Source organism: Ipomoea nil, unplaced genomic scaffold (genome assembly GCF_001879475.1).
Source record: "Ipomoea nil cultivar Tokyo-kokei standard unplaced genomic scaffold, Asagao_1.1 scaffold2647, whole genome shotgun sequence".
NCBI classification, from domain to species: domain Eukaryota; kingdom Viridiplantae; phylum Streptophyta; class Magnoliopsida; order Solanales; family Convolvulaceae; genus Ipomoea; species Ipomoea nil.
In genome coordinates this window covers 310,660-333,855 of record NW_017619075.1, presented here as the reverse complement: position 1 = coordinate 333,855, position 23,196 = coordinate 310,660, and the positions used below count along the sequence as shown (strand labels likewise).

The following is a 23,196-nucleotide window of genomic DNA, read 5'->3' as shown; positions in this document are numbered from 1 at the left end:
GGATGAAATGTCTCTCTCTCCAACCAATTAGAATTACAAAATATTATTTAAATTGTACTCAAGCATTTGTTGTCCACTGTGTTAACAAGCACCATCATCAATACAACTATGGGGCTAAAATGGCACTAGTTCACAAACCAAACTATCAAAACCTTTCACCATCAATAATACAACTATGGGGCTAAAAGGTTTTAAATTTGTGCTTTTATATTTGTAGTGTTCTTATTGTATGATTTTTATATAATTTCTTATAAATTTATTATTATAAGTATTGATGTAATTGGTAATGTTAATTTTATTTATAATTCTAAAGATTTAAAAATTTAACTAAAAAAATTTCGATTAATCGGTTAACTCAAAAGAATTTTTTTTATTAGGTTAACGGTTAAAGCTTTAAAAATTTCAATTAATTTTATTTGATTAAAACGGTTCAATTAATCGATCGGTTACTGAATGCACACTCGGCCCCAACTAATCATGGTGACTCAACGGTCATGTTTTAATAAATAATATTTCTTAAACTAGACGCTTTTGAGAATAAAGCCAATTATAATAATGTGATTTAGTCAAGAAAACGAACTATGTTCCCACTCCAATTCCACCTAAGAGCCACCAAAGTTGGAAGAAATTGTGACCTCATCAACAGGTACTCTCGGTTTCAATAAATGGATACCAACTCTCTCTCTATTGCAGACTTGCAGTTATAAATGGAAATAAATTTAAATTTCTAAAATCAGGGTAAAAATTTTCATGAATTAAATTTTTTTTCATAAAACATTATTATAGTGTATTATGGTGTTTGGTTGAGTTAAAGAATAATAAAAATGCAATAAATATATAAATATAAATATAAATATAAATAAATAAATACACACACATTAAGTCTATGATTACACATAATAATAATAATATTATCTAGAATTGTATTTTCAAAAAAAATAACTTACCAAACAACAGGATATGTCTGTTTCTTGAAATGCTAGTCCATTCATGACATATTTCATGAAACAATGGTATGTTTGGTATAAGAAAAATATTGTTATGAACATTTGTATTTAGATTTTGATGATACCATAAGTTGGGAATTTTAGTCATCTATTTCTTTTATATTCTAGACATAGGATTATTTCTGCTCTTACTCGAGTAGTCCGATTAGTAACTCAAGAAGTCACGCTTCGAATAGTCAAAACAATTCGAATGATAACTTGAAAGGTTATGTTTCGGCTAGTCTCAACCAAAAGTTCGAATAGTAACTCGAATGGTTACATTTCAAATAAGCTCAAGATGAAGACTTGAAGAGTTGAAGACTGAATATGAAGATTCGAAGAGTAGAAGACAGTAAGAACAAAAGGTTGCAAATGCTGAATAGTGGAAGGGCCTACCTTTCGAAGAAAAAAAAAAAAAAAAGAATGGTAAGGTCAACCGTTCGTAATCGAAAGTTTGCAAAGGTCAAAAGACGGGAGGACCTACCTTTCGAAGTGTAAGATGGGATGAGTGGTAAGGTCAACCATTTGTATTTGAGAGGTAGTAAAGGTTTAAGGTTCGAAATGTTAACTCGAATATATAGTGACATTTAACCATTTGAAAAGAATTACATACTCGAGACATTCTCTGAGCCAACAGTTCAAAACTATAAAACTTAGGTGAATGTGTCCAAGACAAAGAAAGTCCTAGGTACGCATCCCAATGAAGTTTTTTCCTAAAAAGTCAATACATTTTGTGCAGAACAAAGAGATTTGTTCATCGCAAAATAAGTCATCAATGGTTGAAAAATTTGACAACTCACCTAACCTCCCGATTACCCGATGGTCTTTACTCACTTAGTAATAGACGTTTGAAATTGGTTTCCCTCCAATGGACCTTTTTCAAAATGCCTATAAATACATCCACTCAAGGAGTAAGAAGGTGCTTGTAATTTTCTAAAATTTTCTAAGTGTTCAAAGCGTTCTAAAGCTCACATCTAGTGACCATTAGAAGAGATCAAAAGCTTCAAATTTCACATCTAGTTTCAGAGAGGCTTATGCTGCTTATTCGTGAAGATTAAGACTTTCAAAGCCAAGCTATTTAGTTGGAGAAGAAGAAACCTTATTCTTCAACCTTTGTAAACTCTACTCAGTAGAGATGAAAGAGGCGAAGTATACTGGTTATAGTAAAAAAATCAGGAGGAGTTCAAAACCGTGTGTTTAAGGCTTGAACGTCCTTTGTACTATTGTGATAGTGCATACCTCCTTGGATTTTAGGAGAAAAGTGGAATAGGCATGTTTGCCGAACCACTATAAAAATCTCCCTCTCTTTACTTTATTTTACTATACGCTTGCACATTATCTCACAATCAAACCTAAGCGTTTACAAGAACAAAATACGTGCAAACAAACATAAAAAGGGTTAACAAAATATTTCCGTTGTGCATACTCAACGAATCGTTGAATTTACCTCTCGATTGCTTGAACAAATCATAAAAGTTTTTAAAATTCTACAAGTCTATTCACTCCCCTCTAGACTTGTACCCTAACCCTACTAGGACCAACAAATATTTTTTTGAGGGAATTTTTTTTTTCTTAATTTGAGGAAAAAAAATATTTTACCTTATTTAGTTGGTGAAGAATTTAATATTTACTTTCCTTAGTATTTTATTTTGCACACTTTTTGGGAGAAATGTTACGATATGGATTTTTATTTTGCACACTTTTTGAATGCTACGTAGGAATATATAAATTTACGTAGGAATATATAAATCTTTATTCTAATTATTTTTAATAATTTATTTCTGACCAAACCACGAATAAATATAATTAACTCAATTTATTACTATAATATATAGTATAGGACATGGGTGTTTAAATTTCAACTTTGGGCGGTGAGGCGGTGATATTACAGATGGGATGGATACCTATTCATGGAAAGGTCAACCTGGTGGACTACTATTACAATAACCCAAAAAAAGCGGAAACAAAGTCCAAAGCGAAACAAAAATAATTCGGAATCAGATTCACACTCTAATCTTATCAATCATCAATACAAATTTACGAACTACCAAATTAGAATTTATGTTCTAATGAACTTAGAACTATTTTAATGGTGTGATGGGGGGGGGGGGTTTAAGCAGGATTTAACCCAAAAAAAAAAAAAAAAAAGAAAAAAGAAAGAGAGCGATGCTAATGATCTCAATTGGTGACCACTCTAAAGCGTCCAATAAATGTGTGAAGAGCACTTGCATGCAATTGAGCAATCATTTTCTTTTGAGTTAATTCAATTTTTGGTCATAGATTTATAGGTGGTAGTCCACTTGTAGTTCTTTTTATCAGAACATTTATTTTTTATTGTAATATTACTGTGACATGATCAATTTTTGTCCTTTATAAAAAAATCATTGAAATTGCGTTAAATACAAGAGCATTTGGCTCTTCAATTATGATTTTTTTTTTCAAAAAATAAACATAAAATATATAACGCGTCAACGCACTTTGTATTAAAAGGATCAAAATATCATTCTATTTAACGAAATTTCAACGATTTTGTTGATAGAGGACCAAAATTGATCATGTCATAATAATACTAGGACCAAAAGGGAATATTTTGATGAAAAAAGACTAAAGTGAACTATCATTTATAAATCAAGGACAAAAATGGAAATAACCTTTTCTTTTCTAACAAAATCTTCAATTTAGTTGTAAAACATTTTTTTTTTCTCTTTCCAAAAGAAGTGGATGTTACCTTTCTTTCAAGTAAGCTAAAATGTTTTCTGAAGTAGTAGATTGTGGACAAAAACACAAGATTGAGATTTAATAATCACAGTGTGAGAACAGAGTAACACCTAATATGGTCTTCCCACTTAAAAGACCGCTAAGTCATCGTGATTTATCCAACCATCATTCTATGAGGTCGGTATGTGGAGGTTAATAAAAAAAAATTTGTCTTTTATAGGCAAGAACATACAAGCTAAAAACCTTTCAAAAATTTCATATTTAAGGTGCTCTTAGGCTGGACATGATATTAACTTTAATGCCCGCATGGGTAGCTCAACTGGTCATAGAGGTGAAACTTTGGAAGAATGACCAGGGATCGAGTCTCACCAGCGGCAGCCTCTGTGAGTCAACCTCCCGGCCTCCCACTGCTCTGCCGGGCCGGGGTGTGGGGGGCCCTTAGGGTCTTCCTTTTGGAAGAATGATATTAACTTTAAAATGTAATGAAATATATAATAATTAAATATATGATTTAAAAAAAAAAAAAAAAAAAGCAGAAGACGTTATTCTGACAGTGACTAGGTTCAAGTTTGTTGCCAAAAACTGAAAAAACAGTCGTATTTTCCCACTATAGCATTACTTGCCAACATATTATAACAAAAGAAAAAGGAAAGAAAAGAATCCCAAACCTTAACCATTACAGGAAAGATATTTAGTAATTTAGGACATGAATATTGGGAAATAATATTTTTTAAATGTATATTTTTCTGTCTCTATTTTTTAATCTTACAATTTTATTTTCTAATTGACAAATACAAGTTGAACATTTTTGCATAAAAAACGTGCACGTTAATATTTCCAAAATACAATGAAAAAAAAACATTACTTTTTACTTGTGTCTTTCCACTTTGAGGTCTTTTTCATTTTTTTTTACAAAGTTGGAAAAGTGAAATTTTAATTTTTATTTTTAAGTTGGATAGTATTTTAATTTGAAACTGAACTGCATTTTATTTTATTTTATTTAGCCTATTCTAATTTACTAAATAGAGACTACTGGTCCGGTTTGGTAAAATAGTTAACTTATCAATCAATTTTAACTTATTTGATCACTATTAATTGTTTGACTTGGTTAAAAAAGTAATATAAGTATTTGGTTAATTAGCTTTTTGTAACTCCTAAATGCTAAAACTCAAAAAACTGCTCAAAGCAACTTTTTCAATTAGCTTTTTGAAAAAAAGAAATTAAACCAAACAACTATCAGTTAACAGCTAATTTACCAAACACCTTTTTACAATCCGCTAATGTTATCAACTAGTTATACTCTCTAATTAACTCAATCAGCTAACAGCTAACAACCATTTACCAAACATGACCAATATCTTAGTGACATCTCTAACTAAGTCAGTTAAATTGTTGGTTTGATAACCACATGACTACAAATCCAACTCCCAATGAGGTAGCTTATTAACTTTCTTGGTTTGGGTCAATCAGCTATGAACAACCTAGATTGATTTACCTCAGTATGGTTATTTTTCAGATAAGATCACAAAACGAGATTTACCAAGTGCACACCTTTGAACAGTAGTTGCGAATTTCTCTAGTCAAAACCTAATACTTGTGTTATTTTATATCATTGTAATTATTTAATAACGCATTAAATTATTTACTGAACACAGATTTGAGATTTACAAATGATAATACAGAGTAGTTAGTAATTTAATATGGATGTAATAATAATGTAATATTTTGAGCACATAAACTATTTTGTTAATTAATTATAGGAAGTGGTGAAATGAATGGAGTGTGGTCCAGCGGTACAAGAAGGTGGCATAATAAATGTGCTATTTATATCTTGTTTCTCATCTAAAAGAGGCAAAGAAGTAATTAATGAAACTAAACGAGGCTATTATAGTAAAACAATCATAAAAAGTTATGATTGTCTTCAACTAGACAACGAAACCCCGAGATCTCTGTTGTGCTTGCCTTCTCATTGGCTGCACACTTCTCCACTTCTCTTCTCTTCTCTTCTCTCCTCCTCCGCTGCCACCACCTTCACGGCGTCGCCGCCACGGGGCTCCTTTTCTCCGGTGACTTTTGGGTTAATAAACAAGAGGAAGGAAGAGAGAGGTTTCGCTTCAATTCTGTGTCGTGTTGCAGTTTGTTGTTTTGTTGTCTGGGGAATTTGGAAACAGATTCTCTGTTTCAGTGGTTTATATCGTTTTCTATCTTATCTTCTTTGCTGGGTTCATTGCTTTTATTATTCACATATACTTTGTTCGAAAACAACTGATATTAAAGTAAAGGAAAGGGCATTCTGGAATCTAGACCTCTAGCTTGTGCGCCTTGAGTTCTCTTCAAAATTATTTGAACATTCTTCTTGTTATTTCTGGGAATTTTTTTTTTCTTGTGTTTTGGAGTTTACTAAGAATTGACGCCGGGGAAAAAACGAGGAAAAGTTGTCATGGATCAAAGGCGATATCAGCAACAGCAGCAGCAGATGACTTCCGGCTTGACGCGGTACCGGTCCGCGCCAAGTTCATATTTCGCAAGCTATTTGAACAGTAATACTTCTGATACTAGCGGTATCGGCGGCGGCGGAGGTTATGCAAGGGACGATTTCGATCAGCTGCTAAATGCTCATAATTCTAGCTCCGATGTGCAGCAAGCTTTCGGGAGGTTCATGGCCAGTCTAGATTCGCAAGACATGAATTCGAATAGGCCTGGGAACTCTTCGAGCAATTTGAATGTGAAACAGGAATCCGATGCGTATGAGCAGCCGCCGCCGCAGCAATTGCCGGAGAGTGGTGGCGATTATGGCTCGGTTTCGCAGATGAACTATTCAGGACAAGCTCAACAGAGCCATAATTCAGATGCTACTACTACTACTACTTCGGCCATGGAGGATTCGTTTGGGTTGATGAATTCCGCGAATCCAGATCGTTTTCGCAGCCCGAAAATGAATACTGGCGTTGGTAATTCAAATCTCACCCGTTATAACACTTCTCCTGCGGGGTTCTTTGCTCAATTTGATATTGGAAACGGTATGTCCAGTTCTGCTGATTGTTGTGCATTCATTGCATTGATGACTTTTAAGTTCCCAAATTTTTATGCACTTTTGCTCCTGATAAATATTCCTTGTGTTTATTGGCTGAAATGAAGCAGACTAAAAGGAAATATTCTGTATAAATATAAAAATACATTATAATGATGGATTTGTTGGTACTTTTGCTGGATAACTGGAAAAAGTAGCTGATTTGATTGTTCAGACTTGTAGTTGTTTAGTAAATAGCTGTTAGCTGATTGGGTTAGTGGTTTTGATCAGTTGATAGCATTAGCGGATTGTAGAAAGATTTTTGGTAAATTAGCTGATCATGCAAAATGACTTTTTCAAAAAGTTTATTGAAAAAGTTACTTTGAGCAGTTTTTTGAATTTTAGTATTTTGGAGCAATAAAGTTAATTAATCAAACACTTATATTGAATGTTTAACCGAGTGAAACAGCTAATAGTGGTCAAATAAGCGAAAATTGGCTGATAACTAACTACGTTACCAAACAGGTCAATAAAGTTATGAAATTTTCTCCAATCAAGAACAAGTATAATCATAAAATGAAACCCAAATGCAGATTCTGAATTGGGATTTTTTATTTTCTGTTATTTCATCTTTTATTATGTTGTGTTGCTAAAAATGTTTGAGCAATTCACAGAATATGGTGCAATGAGAGGCATGGGGAGTTATGGAGCTGGTAGTAATGCTAATGCAGAAGCATCGTTTTCTTCTCCAAGCAAGTTTAAGAATCATACAGGTTTCTCATCATCAGGACAGCCCGCTTCCTCTTCAGGCGCAATGGCGTCTATATCTGAAATTGGAGAAGAGGGACTGAAAGAAGAAACCAGTCCAGGGCATGGAGGATTTAGTGAAACTCAGAAAAATGATGAGTTCTCCATGCCATATTGGGAAGATTCAGACATTTTGTCTGATCTTTTCCTAAATGGATCAGAAGAAAAGCCATTTTCAAATCCAAATGTATCAGATATTCAGGTCAGGCTTATTATATCAACCAAACTATCCATGCATATTTTCTCTGTGTCTGATCTTATACAGTTTCTCTGATAGAAGAGCGAAGATCAAACTCGCCCTCCTGGCCTGCTGTCTCATCACTTAAGTTTGCCCAAAATTCCTGCCCAGTTATCTGCCATAATGCAAGATTCAGTGCCCTGTAAGGTCAGAGCAAAGAGGGGTTGTGCAACTCACCCTCGCAGTATCGCTGAGAGGGTAAATATTTCTCAATGCCATAAGTTGAATTGAAAACCATTGTGAACATTATATGATCATAGGACTAGAGAGAAACGATTCCCGGATAACCATTTTGTAAATATAAAGCCTTTGCTAATAGCTATTCTGGTTAAATACAATCTATGATAGGTTAGAAGAACCAAAATAAGTGAGAGGATGAGAAAGCTGCAAGAGCTCGTCCCAAACATGGACAAGGTAAGATTTTGCTTTAGTTGTTACCCCGTAAAGCTACTCGATCGAGCTTACATTCACTGTTCTTTTTTTAACTTTTGATAGCAAACAAACACAGCAGATATGTTGGACTTAGCTGTTGACTACATCAAAGATTTAGAGTCCCAGGTCCAGGTACATCTTAAGCATTTTGAGACACATTATCAACATGCCAAGATGGTTCTAATTTGTAACGATTTTAGATTAACTCTTCCTACAATAATGAAATTTCCAGGTGTTATCGGAAAACCGGGCAAAATGTACATGCTCATCAAGTAAATAGAAAGTCACAGACATAGAGGACCAGGTAGGGCACACATCTGCAAATTAATGGACTGTCAAAAGTATATGAGAATGGGGTAGCATTTTGGTTGGTAAAATGAGCATATAGACTAAGCTGTATATAAAACCATTAATCTGTATTTTTTGGGTTGGTCTCTTTTGTTAGCCATAAAAAGGAATACAAGGAGGAGGAGGAGGGCTTTGATATCCATATCCTCCACCTTACCTTTCTGGAAAAAAATTTCATTTTCAGATGTTTTTGTCATTGAAGTAGAAGATAATGAGTGTTCTGTGCTTGCAAGCTGTCTAATTATGTCTGCATTATATTAATGCTATCACTACTTCAACTTATTTGTGGGGTTGGAAATAGTAGGGTGGCTTAAGAGTCTTTCTTTGATTCAAGAAAGGGCTTCTCTTTCTTAACTTTTGTTTTGGGGTTACCAGAGAAACCCGCAGTCACTATTTGAGGATGTGCACTGGTAAAACTCGCCATGTGACCCGAGCTGACCAGCTCAAACCAAGAAGGGTTGGGATTCAATCTCGTGAGACATTGTAGTTTCAAAGTTTGTATCTTTAGCCATCTTTGTTGGGGTTACAGACTACAAAGAGATAAACCAGCGTAAGTTGCTCTAGTTAACTGGCTCAAATCAAGAAAGTTGGGATTCACACTCGTGATCGTGTGGTTATCTTAAGACATTTTGGCTGGGTTTAACTTTGGTATTTGGTATGAGGGTGGGAACAGCTTACCTCTCATCTCTGCCAAAAGGCTGGAAAGCAATGCACTTAAATTGACTATTGAGAGAGAAATTAATGGAATTTATTGTGGTTGGACCCCCACCCCATCTTTTTTCATGGAAATTAATGTGATAAACTGTCAACATACAACAGTAGGTTGTATTTCTCATGTGTCTTTATCAGTAATTTAAGTTTCTTATTTTTCCCTTTAAATTTTTGAGCTACTTCCTTTGACAATACCCATAATGGTTAGGTTCTTGGGAATAGATTGAGTGTTTCATAATGTTTTGAGGTGGCTAGCCGACGACCACACAGTTTCACTGTTTTTGTACCCTTTTCTCCTTTTGGAATGGTTTTCTAAAATCCATGTTTCTTGGAGAATCGTCCTTGGTCTTGTAATACCATACCATTTCCGCTCAGACAAATGGCCAAATGGGGTGGGGGGGGGGGGGGGGGGGTATTTGGACCCTGATTTGGTTTTATAAATTTGATTAAGATATTAGAAGAGTTTTAAAAAATCGAGTGACTAAGAATTCTAAAAAACTTTTAAAAGTTGGGTCACATTAAAAAAGTTATAAACTAAATTTTTTAATTTTAACATTTTTGTAAACTTTTCTATATCGAATATAAATAGTTAAAATTCATCCTTCAACATTAAGATTTCTAAATTTTATTTCTACCAATTCGTAATGCTTTCTTTCTTGATCTAAACTCTATTTTTTTTTCTCCGAATTTAAACTGTATAAACATTATACTTAAATTCGATAATTTCAGGAAAAATTGGTTTAATTTTCTCTGTGGTTTGATTTTCCTTCCTTTCTCGTGGTAGCTAGGCCTTGTAGCTATTTTTTCTTCATTATCATACATTTCTTCGTGCCTAAACTCTATCAACTTTTTCTCTCCCCTAAATTTTACAAGTTTTTTCTTCCTTTGAAAATTCTACAAATTATTTTTTTTTCTTCATTATTGTTTGTATATTCCCAATAGAGGACACTAATAGGTAAGAGCATATATGAGTATTATGTTTTGAGTATTACCTTTTTTCTTGTAATATTATATCAATTAGTGAAAGTGATATTACATTTAAATTTATAATATACTATTTTTCATCGAGTTAATATTCAATATAGTCATCGACTATAGTGATTTTACTCAATTTAGTCCTAAATGACTTTTTGTACTCAATTTAGTCCCCGATTTTGATAGTTTTACACAATTTAGTCCTTTGTTAAAAATTATGTTAGTTAATTGTTAGAAATAGGATTCTAATGGTAATTTCTCGTCCTTCATCCCATTTGGGATGATTCTTTCTTCTCCCCTTATTAAGATCCACGCAGAAATGCAAATTTTCATACCCAAATCAACATCAACCCTAAATAAATAAATACAGAGTAAATAAATATTTGGGTACGAAGATTTACATTCTTGCATGGATCTTAATAATGGGAAGAATGAACCATCCCAATTGGGATGAAGGATGAGAAATTACCATTAAGACGATATTTTTAACAGTCAACTAACAGAATTTTTAACAAAGGATTAAATTGTGTAAAACCATCAAAGTCGATGACTAAATTGAGCACAAAAAGTCATTTATGACTAAATTGAGTAAAGTCACTATAGTTGAGGACTATATTTGGTATTAACTCATTTTTCTTCACTAATAGTTGAAATTCATTTCTCAAACTTCAAATTTATAAACTTTCTCTATGAACTTTTTTCTCCCAAACTTCTTAACTTTCTCTACGAAGTTTTTCTCCCTAACTTCTAAGTTTTCTCTACCAACCTTTTCTCCATAAATCCATGAACAAATCAAACTTTTCATAAATCATCATAAAATTTTACTATATGTTTCATAATACTTGTATATTTTGATTTTTATTCTTTCTACGGACTTTTTATCCCTAACTTCTAAACTTTTTCTAAGAAACTTTCTCACTAAATACCTAAACAAAGCAAACTTTTTATTTACCACAATAAAATTTTACTCTATGTTTCATAATATTTGTATAAATACTTGTAAATTTGATTTTTATTCTTTTTATGTTTATATTTGTAATAAAAATTTTTCCTTTTGTTAACAGAAGGTTACTGTTCGCAACAACAATTTGGGGAAGAATTTTATGATATATTATAATATTTTTTGTATGAAAATTATAAATAATAAAAATCAAAGTCACTGAAAGTTTGTAAGGATGTATTCAATTTAAAATTTTAATGAATTTTGTAGAAATAAAAAAGTTCATAAAAGTCTACGAATATTTTTTGTATAGACTTTTATAGACTCTTACAAAGTTTACAAATGTTTCGGACGACTCTATGAAAGTTAATAAAATTTTATCAAAATCTATCATTTTAAAATCTTGGGAAAAGGGTCAAATAGGCCCTCAAACTTTAGCTTAAAAGTCAATTACGCCCTCAAACTTTAGCTTAAAAGTCAATTAGGCCCCTAAACTTTTTAAAGGTGCAATTACACCCATCAACAATTTATTTAAGTCCAATGAAGCCCAAAAAAATTAATTTTTGTCGGAAAATTCGCCGGAAGGTGGCCTGAACCCTAATGACCTGTGATAGCAAGTCATTAACTTGTTTTTAGGCTTCATTGCACCTAAATGAATTGTTGATGTGTGTAATTGCACCTTTAAAAAGTTTAGGGGTCTAATTGACTTTTAAACTAAAGTTCGATAGCCTATTTGACCCTTTTACCTAAAATCTTTAAAAATCTATAAAAGTCATGATTGAATATACCCGTTATAATTTAAGTACAAAAGGTTAGTGATCCTGGAAAGGTTAGTGATCCCAAGTCCAGGACGTAAATGAGTCAAGTTATTTGTGAGCTATTCGGGATAGATTTGATGAATGTTTGACTTGGTTTGGTTATTTTTGAGTCAATCAACTACTTCGAGTAACGAATAAAGTTGAATCCGAACTTCTTAATACTTGGTTTGAGCATCTCACGAGGCTAATCGAGCTTTTTTATTTTTATTTTTAAATATTTTATATATAATATAAAAATTTAGCTAATATATTTATATTTATATGTTATATTATAAAATAACATCCAACAAATTATATCGTGCACCAGGGCACACAATGCATTGTGCATCCTGGCCAAAACAATGTCGTTTTGTATCTGTATTTTTTTTTTTTTTTTGAAATTTCGTTCCCCATTTATGCGGTTAACTTCTAAAAAAAAAACTCATGTTTTGAATGTACATAATTGTATAGTAGAATACACATAATCTCTTAACATAATACATATAAACTCTTAACAGAATACACATGAACTCTTAACATAATACACATAAACTCTTAACAGAATGCACATAAACTCTTAACATAATACACATAAACTCTTAAAATAAAAACAACGTCGTTTTGGGTAGATTGTGCACCCTGGTGCACGATTAACGACTCACTATAATCTAAATATAATATTGAGATTTGTTATGATATTTAGCTTTAAAATATTTATTACTATTATAATTTTTTGTGTAAAATAATAAAAAATAAAACTTTTTATTACGAGTTGAGCTCGAATAGGTTGAACTCAAGTGGAGTCAAGCTCAAACTAATAAAATTGAAGTCTGATTGTGTTTGAGTTTCGATTTTTTTTAATTGAGTCGAGTTTTAAGTTTTGACTTTTTTGATTTGGCTCAACTACTCATTTATACCTTGACTTAAAAAGATTTTTGAATAGCTAAGTTGAGTAACGTTGGCCGGAGATTTGCTCAACTAAAGCGTAGGCTTAACTCTTAAGGCAAGTTTTAACTTAGACATGTCTTTTTGAGGCATGCATGTGAAATCTTTGCCCATGTTAGGTCGAACTTCTTACTCAAGGAACCTTGTTTTCTATTCATGAATCATGATAGGCTTCTTATGGGAGACCTGCATGGCACTCATTTAGTAGTTTATTAAGGTGGTTACTATTGTGCATATAATATATAAATATAATTGTACAATTCAATTATCATCTTAACTTTTTAGTTGAGATGAAATACATGTTTCAATTTGGTATCAGAGTCAATCTCATATCAAAGATCACGAGTTTGAATGTTTTGCGTATGATTTTAGTTTATATGAAAAACGTGCTTCAATTATTACCTTACATAAGGAGTCTTGATTTTCTAATTTTCTAACCCTACTAAGGAAATGGTAGGTATACAACATGTTAATTACCTATTTCTAATATAGTTATGACTTATGACATGTTTGGTTCGCGGAATATGCCTAGAATAGAATAACATTCTAAGTAATAGGCATATTCCTTTGTTTGGTAAAAACTTATATTCCCAGGAACATTGTTTCTGTGAATGACCTATTCCAGGAATATTGTTACTGGGAATGACTTATTCCACTTGCAAGGCGAATACAGATTCTGGCCCCCATTGGTATTAGGCTATTCCTGAGTTCTCAGGAATATCCTAAAGTTGTTATTTCCTTACTTTACCCCCAATTCTTCTTGGCCGAACGAAACTGGTGAACTTCGACGAAGATGCAATTAAATTCTCGGAAAGCCCATATGACCTCCGATCGGACAATCGATCATTGGCGAACGACATAGACACATCCCTGACTCCCAATCGTTGAATCGCCGGCTGGATCACCGGCAAAGGGGCGGTAGACGAAGAGCTAGGGTTCCTGCAATTCGTCACAACTGTCGCCCGATTCTAGAGGTGTTGGAGACGGCCGACCCATCTCCATGATCGCCTCAACGAGGCGAAGGAGATGACCGAATCAGATCACCGTGAAAGACAACGCCGGCGGAGGAATATTTTGTCAAAATTGGTGATCGAATGCCCTCCCTTCATCATTCCAAAGTCATCTCCAATGGCCTAGTCATGGTGACCGCTGATTGACAATCTGAGCAGTGGGGGCGTTCGCGACACCTCCCTAACATCAACAAAAGCCTTCGATCGTCCATGCAAAGCTTCAATCGCCAGTAAAACCTCCAAACCTGAAGGCTGGGTCGCAACGCCAAATTGATGTGGCGATCACGATGCTGAGGACGGACAAGACCATCGGAAGGCATTGTTGGCCTGGAGGCGTTTGATCGCCGAGGAAGACGATATCCCTAGACATTGGACATTGAATTGCCGGCCTGGAGGCGTTTGCTACTACACTGTTTATTGGATTGTTAAATGTTGTTTATTTATTTATTTATTATAATAATAATAATAATAATAATAATAATAATAATAATATATTTTGTACAAGGGCATTTATATATATGTCTTTTACCCATATATTCCATTTCTATTCCTTAACCAACCAAACGTTGGAATACAATTCTTAAAGTCTATTCCTTCAACGAACCAAACAACGAAATACAATTCATATTCTATTCCTTACCCATTCCATTACCTATGGAATAACATTCATATTTCCTCCAAATTGATTCCGTGAACCAAACATGGTGTTAGAGAGTTGGATTAATACTTTTCCTAACTGTGCTAAGATTGTCAAGCCCAACCAATTCGACTAGCTTCTAGAGTAGCATTGCTAACTATAAATGAGGCATAAATAAGATGGTGTACTGTGGTTCAAATATAAAAATTAAATGATACATTTTGGCTTTCCACCATATTCAAATAATTTTGTTTCATCTCCAGCATTATAAACAACTTTGTAATTATTCATTTTTAGTGTTGGTGTATTGGTTAGTGGTTGGATCAATACCTTATCGTCAACAAAGTTTCAACACAAAATAATTGTTGTAACCTAGTGCAACTCTCAAGCATTTACTATCTCCCTTCCTTAATTTATATTTAGGATTAAGTGGAGGAGAGAGAAGAATATTTCATTTATGTAAATATGAGTTTTTTTTTTTTTTCATTTACTATCTCCATTCCTTAATTTATATTTAGGCTTAAGTGGAGGAGAGAGAAGAATATTTCACTTATGTAAATATGAGTTTTTTTGTAGGATTCATTGTTGGAAAAATAGCATTAAAATGATATTTTAAGTGGCTATGTTGTGGTACAATTATCAGTGAGATCCACTTCCGAAATGGGTCGGGTCAAAGTAGATTCGGGTTCTTCGTAGTGAGATGAAGAGATTGATATATTGTACGCTCAAAACGGATAATGGGTGAATGAGATATTGATTCTCAAAGTAGACCCATTGAGTTAAAAAAATGAAGGGAAAAAGATGAGGTTTTGTCCAACATTGGTTTGTGAAGTGGATTTGCACCACTATTTATACAAGAGTCTTTTAGAGGCTTATTGAATTATATAGTATAGAGGCTCTCTCTTGCACGTAGGGGTGTGCAAATCAAATCCTGAACCGAGAGCGAAAATGCTTGGCCCTTGGGCCTTGGTAGAGAGGAGCCCGAGTTGAGATAACACTTGTGAAAGAGCAGTAGGTTTCATATTTTTCGTAGATATATATACAACTTTTGGGGTCCGTTTTATATATATATCGAATAGTATTTTATATATTTTCGTGTGTATATATAAATACTATTTTGTGATATTAAATCGACTTTAGTTCATTATTTATCAACATACATTGCCTGCAAAAATATAAAGCTCTGTCCTTGTAGGTGTGCGCTAGGGACACTTACCGTGCCCAGCAGGCGCGTAACAAACATTTATTTGCAATTATATTTTCGGTTCATAAAAGTATGCTATTTAGACTAAATATTTAAATAAAATATTTTACTAAATAATATAAGTTGTTACAGGAATATAGTCTCTCTTTTCTTTTTTCATTTTTCATTTTTTTTGTTGTTGTTGTTGTTGTTGTATTTATTAACTATTTTTAAGTTATCGGATTTCATCACAAATTAATTACATAATCACATCAAATGATAATTTTAAAAATGTTAGTCCAATCAAATGAAGGATTACGTACCACTTTCGGAGATAAACTTTTCATAAAGTTTTTAATTAGTTTCTAGCTAGTTATCACTAATCATGAGTTTATAACTTCCTGTGATGTGATAGCAACTATGCTCATTTGTGGTAGTCATATAATGAGTGACTCTAGAATACGTCACTATTGACGTCATCATCAACTAATAATGCGTAAGCTACCTCAGCAAATACCCCTAAATTAAACTATATCTCCATCCACAGATAATGATATAAGTGCGTCCTCTGACTTGAAATTTGGTTCACATTGAAAGATTCGACGAATAATGTTTATCCGTATTCATATTATTGGTTTTAAATTTTTTATTAAGTATAAATGATTTTTGTTTCAGACATACTAGACCAATTTGTAATAAAATGTATATTCTAATTGAAGAAATATAGGAATGAAGAAGGTTAGACGGTATGAAGCAGAGAGACGGAGACAAGGCTGTAAGCGGCGGAGAGCCAAAGACCGAGTGGACAAGAGCTGGAGACTGAGTGGTTGTCACCTGTCTGTGTGCAATAGCCTTATATATATATATATATATATATATATATATATAGAGAGAGAGAGAGAGAGAGAAAGAGGTTTAGGTGCATTTAAGTGTTTTCCGTGCAGTTGTGCGGTTGATTAATGTGCGTGAGATTTGTATTTAAGGTGCGTGAGTATTGTGCTTAACATGCGTGAGGTTTGTGCTTAATGTGCGTGAGTTTTGTACTTAAGGTGCGTGAGTCTCGTGCTTAAGGTGCGTGAGTTTTGTGTTTAATGTGCGTGAGTGTGTACTTAATGTGAGTTGTTGAAATTTTAAAGTGCATGAGTTTTGTGCTTAACATGCGTGAGTTTTGTGCTTAATGTGAGTAGTTGTTGAAACTTATAAGGTGTGTGTGTTTTGTGATTAACATGCGTGAGTTTTGTACTTAAAGTGCATGTGGCTTGTGCTTAACACGCGGGAGTTTTGTACTTAGCGTGCGTGGGGTTGTGTTCTGAATGTGCATGTTTTGTTTATGTGCTTAATATGCGTGTGTTGTGTACTTAAAGTGCGTCAGTTTAATACTTAATGTGCTTCCAACCGCACAGGAGGCTTCAAATGCATCTGATCTCTCTCTCTCTCTCTCTCTCTCTCTCTCTCTCTCTCTATATATATATATATATATATATATATATATATATATATATATATATTCCGACCACCTTATTAAGTGGTCGAAAAAAAAACAAATTTAAACAATTTTAAATGGCCAACAAAATTTTCCGACATTGGTCGGAAATTCCAACCCTTTTTCGTCCAACCTAACTCCTTGACGGAAAAATGAAAAAAATCACTTTTTTTGATTATTTTTGTTGATAGTCGGAAAATTGAACATTTTCAGCATTGCATCAATCGAATACACCCCTTAAAATTGTTTTAAATATTAAAAAAAAAAATCTTCAAAAGTTGAATTGAATAATTTTTAAAATGAAAATTGAAAAACTACAAAATTTTAAAAATTTCAAACCAGCGATTCCGATTGTTCTAGCAACTAAAACTGAACTTTTTTTTTTTTAACAAGGTTTAAGCTTTGATTTCCTGAAACATAGAATTCAGAATCGATAATTCGAAACCAAAATCAAAACCCCAATTATCCGATCCGTACATTGTTTGAAGCGGGTGTTTGTCTCGGCCCCGCGAGAGGGATTGGGTTGTTAGACACAGTTGGGGTGGCCCCCCATGGAGGTTTGGATGAAGATAGAGAAGAGGATGGCAGTATTTTGTGAGCCACACATTGCAAAATTGTTGCTTTCATACCAATAATACTCCCCTCTCCCCAACCCCAAAACAAATACTTACAAAATCTGCCATCAATTGCACCACCTAAGAAATGACTACTTGGTGCTCGCTAAGGTACATAGTGACTATCCAAAGGGGAGTAAAAGGCTACCTAGTGTTGAGAAGTATTCAAAAAGTGAGCCATTTAGAGTGAGACATTGTGGATGTTAGCTTCTCACGGAGTGGGCAATGATATGACCTCACATCGGCTACACAATATATTGTGAAGTAGTACTTAAGTTGGGATTCAACTTTCACTCTTGAGTTAGCTTTTGTGATCGAGTTATGGTATTATCTTTAGCGTTATATAACTTGGCGTTTTCATTGATAGTCAAACTTAAAACCTCATTCACATCCGATGTGGACATAGGAGAGGGAGCAATCAAGGAAAGGGCTATATGTTGTTTGATAAGGTCTAGAGTGAAGTTAGTTGTTCAAGGTGAAAAAAAGGGGATACATCGAGTTTAGAGTGTGAGCCATCATGGATATTGGCTTCTCAAGAAGTGAGCAATAATACGACCACATATTAATTATGCAAGAGATTGTAGAGTGATATTTAAGTTGGGGTCGAACCTCCAATATTGAACTAGTTTTTGTGGTAGAGTTAAGGTCTTATTTTGAATGTGATATCACATGGTTAGCAAATAACAATGACAATTTTTTTTTAAATAAGAAATAAAAAAGGGGGCACACTAGATTTTTATTTTAAAAAAAAAAATTGAATAAAAAAGTTATGTAAACCTAATCATCATATTTGGATGTCACATAAATTTTAAATATATTTCAAAAATATAAAATAGAACGATTTGATGTCCAAGTCCATGTTAACTTGATTTTTACAGGCAAAGTCAAATAAAAATCACTAGTACAAAATAGAACATAGGAGACTGACATTTAGCTATTGTTGTTAAAAGAACAGTAGTTTATTTTTAATTCAAAAATTTGCGGTGGCAATTTCGTAATAATGCATAAATAATCTGCTACTGTTTTTAGGTATAACGGATGCGGATTTAAAAAATATAAATAATACCGCCACTGTTTCTACACGAAACAGTGGCGGAATGTATTAAAAAAAAAATTAAAAAGAAATCTAAAACAACCCTAGGTCAGATACTCAGATCCGGCCTCCACTCTCACTCTATCTCAGCTCCTCTCTCGCTCTATACCTCCTCTCCTAAGACGACCACACTCTCCCTTCTCCCTCCCCGCCTCCACCGCCACACCCGCCGCTATTGCATCGTCGTTCCTGCCGATCCGGAGATCTGAGATGTAAACAAATCACGGCCGCACTCTCAGATCTAGATTAACCACACCGCGACGATGATCTGCCGACGACGACGCACCACACCGCGATTACCTCGACGCAACCACCGCGTGATTGACCTTATGCAGAAGAGACGACGAAGTGATTCTTGGGGTTTTGGGGGCTTCCAGATGCGCAAAGAGTGATTTTCTTCTTGCAATTCTTATTTAAAATTTATTTCCAAATTTACGTTTTTTTTTTCTGAAGCTATTATTTGTTGTGTATTACTTGATAGGTATTAGGAATAACTGAATAAGGACTTGGAGTGGCTTGAATTGGATTGATATGGCTCAAATTGTGCCATCTTAAATTTTCATTTGAACATGCCATCTAAAAGATTATGTTTACATTCATGAAGCTGTTGCAGAGCTGCTATCCACAACTTTTACATGAACTTTCATGTGGAATATAATTATTGGGGCAAACTTCTATCTTATCTTACTTTTTATGTTTTTAGGGCTTTATTACTTATTCGTGACATGGTATATGTTTGGTAATGATTTTAAATCAGCTTAATGTTAAATATTCAGGCAGTGGCTAGTGAGGGTGGCACTGAAGATGCAAAAAGAAGGGGTGATGTGTTTGCTCGTGCATTTTCAGCACATTTGGCAAGGTAGTATGTTTTAGTAATCCAATTGTTCTTACATTACTCTTATAAAAATCATTTCCCCATAGTATGATGCTTTTTTAAAAATCATTTCCCCATAGTATGATACTTTTTTATACTAAAATTTTAACTGATTGCATCATTTTTCAGTTAAGTTTATGAGTACAATATTTGGATTGTGATATTTTGTATTAAAAGTTTTTGCTACCCTTGATTGTCATACTTTATTTTTCTCTAAGAGATCATATGCTTTGTGATTCAGTGGACAATGTTAATGTTCTCGTCATCTTTGCTTCACTATGAATATGACTTAATTGTTTGAAGAAACCCCTTTCTTATTCAGTTAATGTTTCTTGTTTGGAAATTCTAGTCTCCATTTCTGCATTCTTTATCTCACTAAACGTATGCTTTTGCAATTTTCCTGTTATATGAAATCCTTTTAATTTTCTGTTATATTTGTATTTTGTTAACAGATTGATGGAGGAGCCTGCTGCATATGGTAAGCTAGGACTGGCTAACCTTTTGGAACTACGAGAAGAGTGCTTGAGAGAGTTTCATTTCTTTGATGCCTACAGGACCATTAAACAAAGGTATGGATATAGGAAAGATACATCTTTTGCATATTGTTCACTGAAAATGACCCCTTCCATCTATTATTCTATATTTCTATATATCAGGGAGAACGAAGCATCACTTGTAGTTTTACCTGATCTTCTGATGGAGCTTGACGGCATGAATGAGGTATGATTAACTCTATTTGCAGTTTTCCTGTTTTACTGAGTAGAAGTGCTAGGAACGTGTTCTAAAATGTAACGTTTTACATATTTCATTCAATCCTTTCAACTTATCTCTAGCAATCAAAATACTTCCTCTCCACTTAAACTGCTTTAATTTCTTCTAGGAAATGAGACTACTTACCCTAATTGAAGGAGTACTTGCTGCAAACATCTTTGATTGGGGATCACGGGCCTGTGTTGATCTCTATCACAAAGGAACAATCATCGAGATATATAGGATGAGCCGCAATAAGATGCAAAGACCTTGGCGGGCAAGTGACACAAAAATAATTTTCTAAAATGAAATTTCAAATATGAGTTTTTTTTTTTTTTTTTTATAAAACTCTGAACTGAGACATTATAATTATTAATACTCTTTCTGATGTACTCAAGTGGATGATTTTGATGAATTCAAGGAGAGAATGTTAGGATCTGGAGAGACGAAACCACGACCTCATAAAAGAGCATTGCTAGTAGCAAACTCACTCCCAGCATTAAATGATGTTACTGCTATGGAGTTGCCCGATATTGTTGCTGAAGCTGCTAAGGTATACTAATATAATACTTCATCCTGAATTGATATTTCCCCTCCATAGACTAATGTAAAAGTATGATTTATGTGCCTGATACCTCTCCTTTGACCAAAGCCTTATAAGAAGACATGATAGGTTATGTGCCGAATTGACACATTTCACCTCAACTTAAAGTATTTTTTTGTGGACTGATATTACATTGTTAGATGTCCTCAACTTACCTACCCTGTGTTGAAAGTATCAATGGTTTTACGTTTTATGCACATTTCAAGTGATGTGCCTTTTAATTTTTAAGTGATGTTATTAACTTGTTTTCTGTCTCATTTGTTAGCTAGACTAGTGGTGTGTGAAGAGATTGAGCTTTACTTGAAATGAATTGATAAACCAGCGGTGATAACTCGCCGCTCCTTCTCTGTCTCCCCTAGTTCCCTCAGCCTTTGCCTTCCACCTCCAAGCCCCTCTCCTCTCTCTCTCTCTCTGAGTTACTCAACTCAGCTCAGTTCTCCCTAGGTTAGCTCTCTCTCTCTCTCTCTCTAGATACAGACCACCCTCTTTTCATTTCAAATCTTCTAGATTTGTTTGTGTAGATTTGGGACCCCAGATTTGCTTCTGTTATGTTGAATTAACTGCTATATCTATAATCTATCTACATTGTGTGTGTGTTTGTAATGTAGCTCTGAATTCTGGTTTTCTTGTGCTTGCATCTAAAAGGGTACCTGAATCTGTTATGTTTCTGTTTGTGTCCTTTTCTTGGAACTTACGTCAGAATGCTGAGATCTACAGCTTCGGTGGGCTAAAGATTACAACTTTAAAAAGGAAATACAGTACTAATCTGATATCCCAAATCCCAAATCCCACTTCCCAGCATGTCTGTATGTACTTTCCTTGTTCACGAAAAGTGACAGTCTTCTTGAGATGCTGGGTTTTAGTAATTCTTTAAATATTCTTTCTTACTGAACTGAATCATGAATGCTTATCTGTTAAAGGGTGCCTGATCTTTTTCATTAGTGGCTTATTATTATCCTTCTTTTGGATGGAATTAATGTCCAAATGCTGAGATCTACATATATATGGGGGCTAAAGAATGTGACTTTATCAGTAGTAGAATGATTCTAGATTTCTAGACTTCTAGTTAATGCAACTTTAGCAGAAGTAGAATGATTCTAGTTGAACTGTCTTTGGATCTATGTGTTGCCTATGATGTTTGTGATTTCATTTAATTAGGATCTTGCAAATGCAGGGACTCTATTGAATAATAGGTATACATGGAAAGGGTTTGAAGCAATTCCTAGAGCTTTTGAAGAACTGAAGGTAACAACTAACAAGACATATATTAGCTTAGCTAGCTAGCAGCTTAAACTTAGCAAGAAATTATCAATTCTGTTGTGAATAGAGATCTTTTAGCTCAAGGTTCACAATTTTTACTATGTATTTAAGAGTTCATGTGTTAAACATCTAAGTTTATTATCTAATATAATGATATTGGATTTGGATTAACCTAGGTAATTTTGAATTTTAATAAATTTACTGTTATACTTGCCTAAAAAAAAAAAGAATGAAAGAAAAAAAGAAAAGAATTTATAGTAATAAATCTTTTTTGCTTGCAAAATTGCAACTGGACTTGGAATTAATTTATAGTTTTATACATCCTTGTTTTGCAGTTCAACTTATATAAATCCAATTGAAAGTACCGGTAAGATGGATCTTTGAACATTTCTAAGATGGGCAGCCATTCATCTTGGTTGCTCAACCTTGGCAGAAATTGAATGAGCTCCTCCCACTACTGAATTGGAGCCTATACGATCCAACTATAGCCAGGTCTTAGTTTTGGCACACTAGTTCATTGATTGTTTTTTAGCCATTCATCTAAATTCATTGATTGTTTTTTAGCCAGGTCTTAGCTTTCAATTATTTTTAATTTGGAACTGTAAATTTGTAATTCATTGATTGTTTTTTAGCTTGAAGTATTGTAATTTTATAAAGTTTGTATGAGAATTGCAGTGTGAAAAACAAAGACTGTTTTTGTTTTTGTTTTTTTAATTTTTATTTTAAAAAAAAAAATTAAAATGAATCCGCCACTGTTCTTCAAAGAAGAACAGTGGCGGAA

The 23,196-nt window shown here is 33.7% G+C and overlaps 2 protein-coding genes across 5 annotated transcripts; both read left to right on the top strand.

The window, feature by feature from the left end:
• Positions 1-5,591: 5,591 nt before the first annotated feature.
• On the top strand, positions 5,592-11,332 carry LOC109154565 (transcription factor bHLH122-like). 4 transcript variants are annotated; one of them, XM_019302343.1, is made up of 7 exons: positions 5,592-6,724; positions 7,389-7,723; positions 7,799-7,957; positions 8,108-8,173; positions 8,255-8,323; positions 8,424-8,495; positions 11,293-11,332. In XM_019302343.1, the coding sequence occupies exons 1-6, from the start codon at positions 6,145-6,147 to the stop codon at positions 8,469-8,471; spliced, it is 1,257 nt and encodes a 418-aa protein (XP_019157888.1). In that variant the 5' UTR covers positions 5,592-6,144; the 3' UTR covers positions 8,472-8,495; positions 11,293-11,332. The 4 variants fall into 4 exon arrangements, with proteins under 4 accessions (XP_019157888.1, XP_019157889.1, XP_019157890.1 ...); XM_019302344.1 differs by lacking the exon at positions 11,293-11,332 and adding an exon at positions 8,915-9,586; XM_019302345.1 differs by lacking the exon at positions 11,293-11,332 and having other exon boundaries at positions 7,802-7,957; positions 8,424-8,821.
• Positions 11,333-16,466: 5,134 nt separating this feature from the next.
• LOC109154369 (pantothenate kinase 2-like) lies at positions 16,467-20,855 on the top strand. The gene is made up of 6 exons (XM_019302177.1): positions 16,467-16,573; positions 19,631-19,655; positions 19,704-19,786; positions 20,254-20,370; positions 20,458-20,521; positions 20,682-20,855. The coding sequence occupies exons 1-6, from the start codon at positions 16,467-16,469 to the stop codon at positions 20,853-20,855; spliced, it is 570 nt and encodes a 189-aa protein (XP_019157722.1).
• Positions 20,856-23,196: the final 2,341 nt, after the last annotated feature.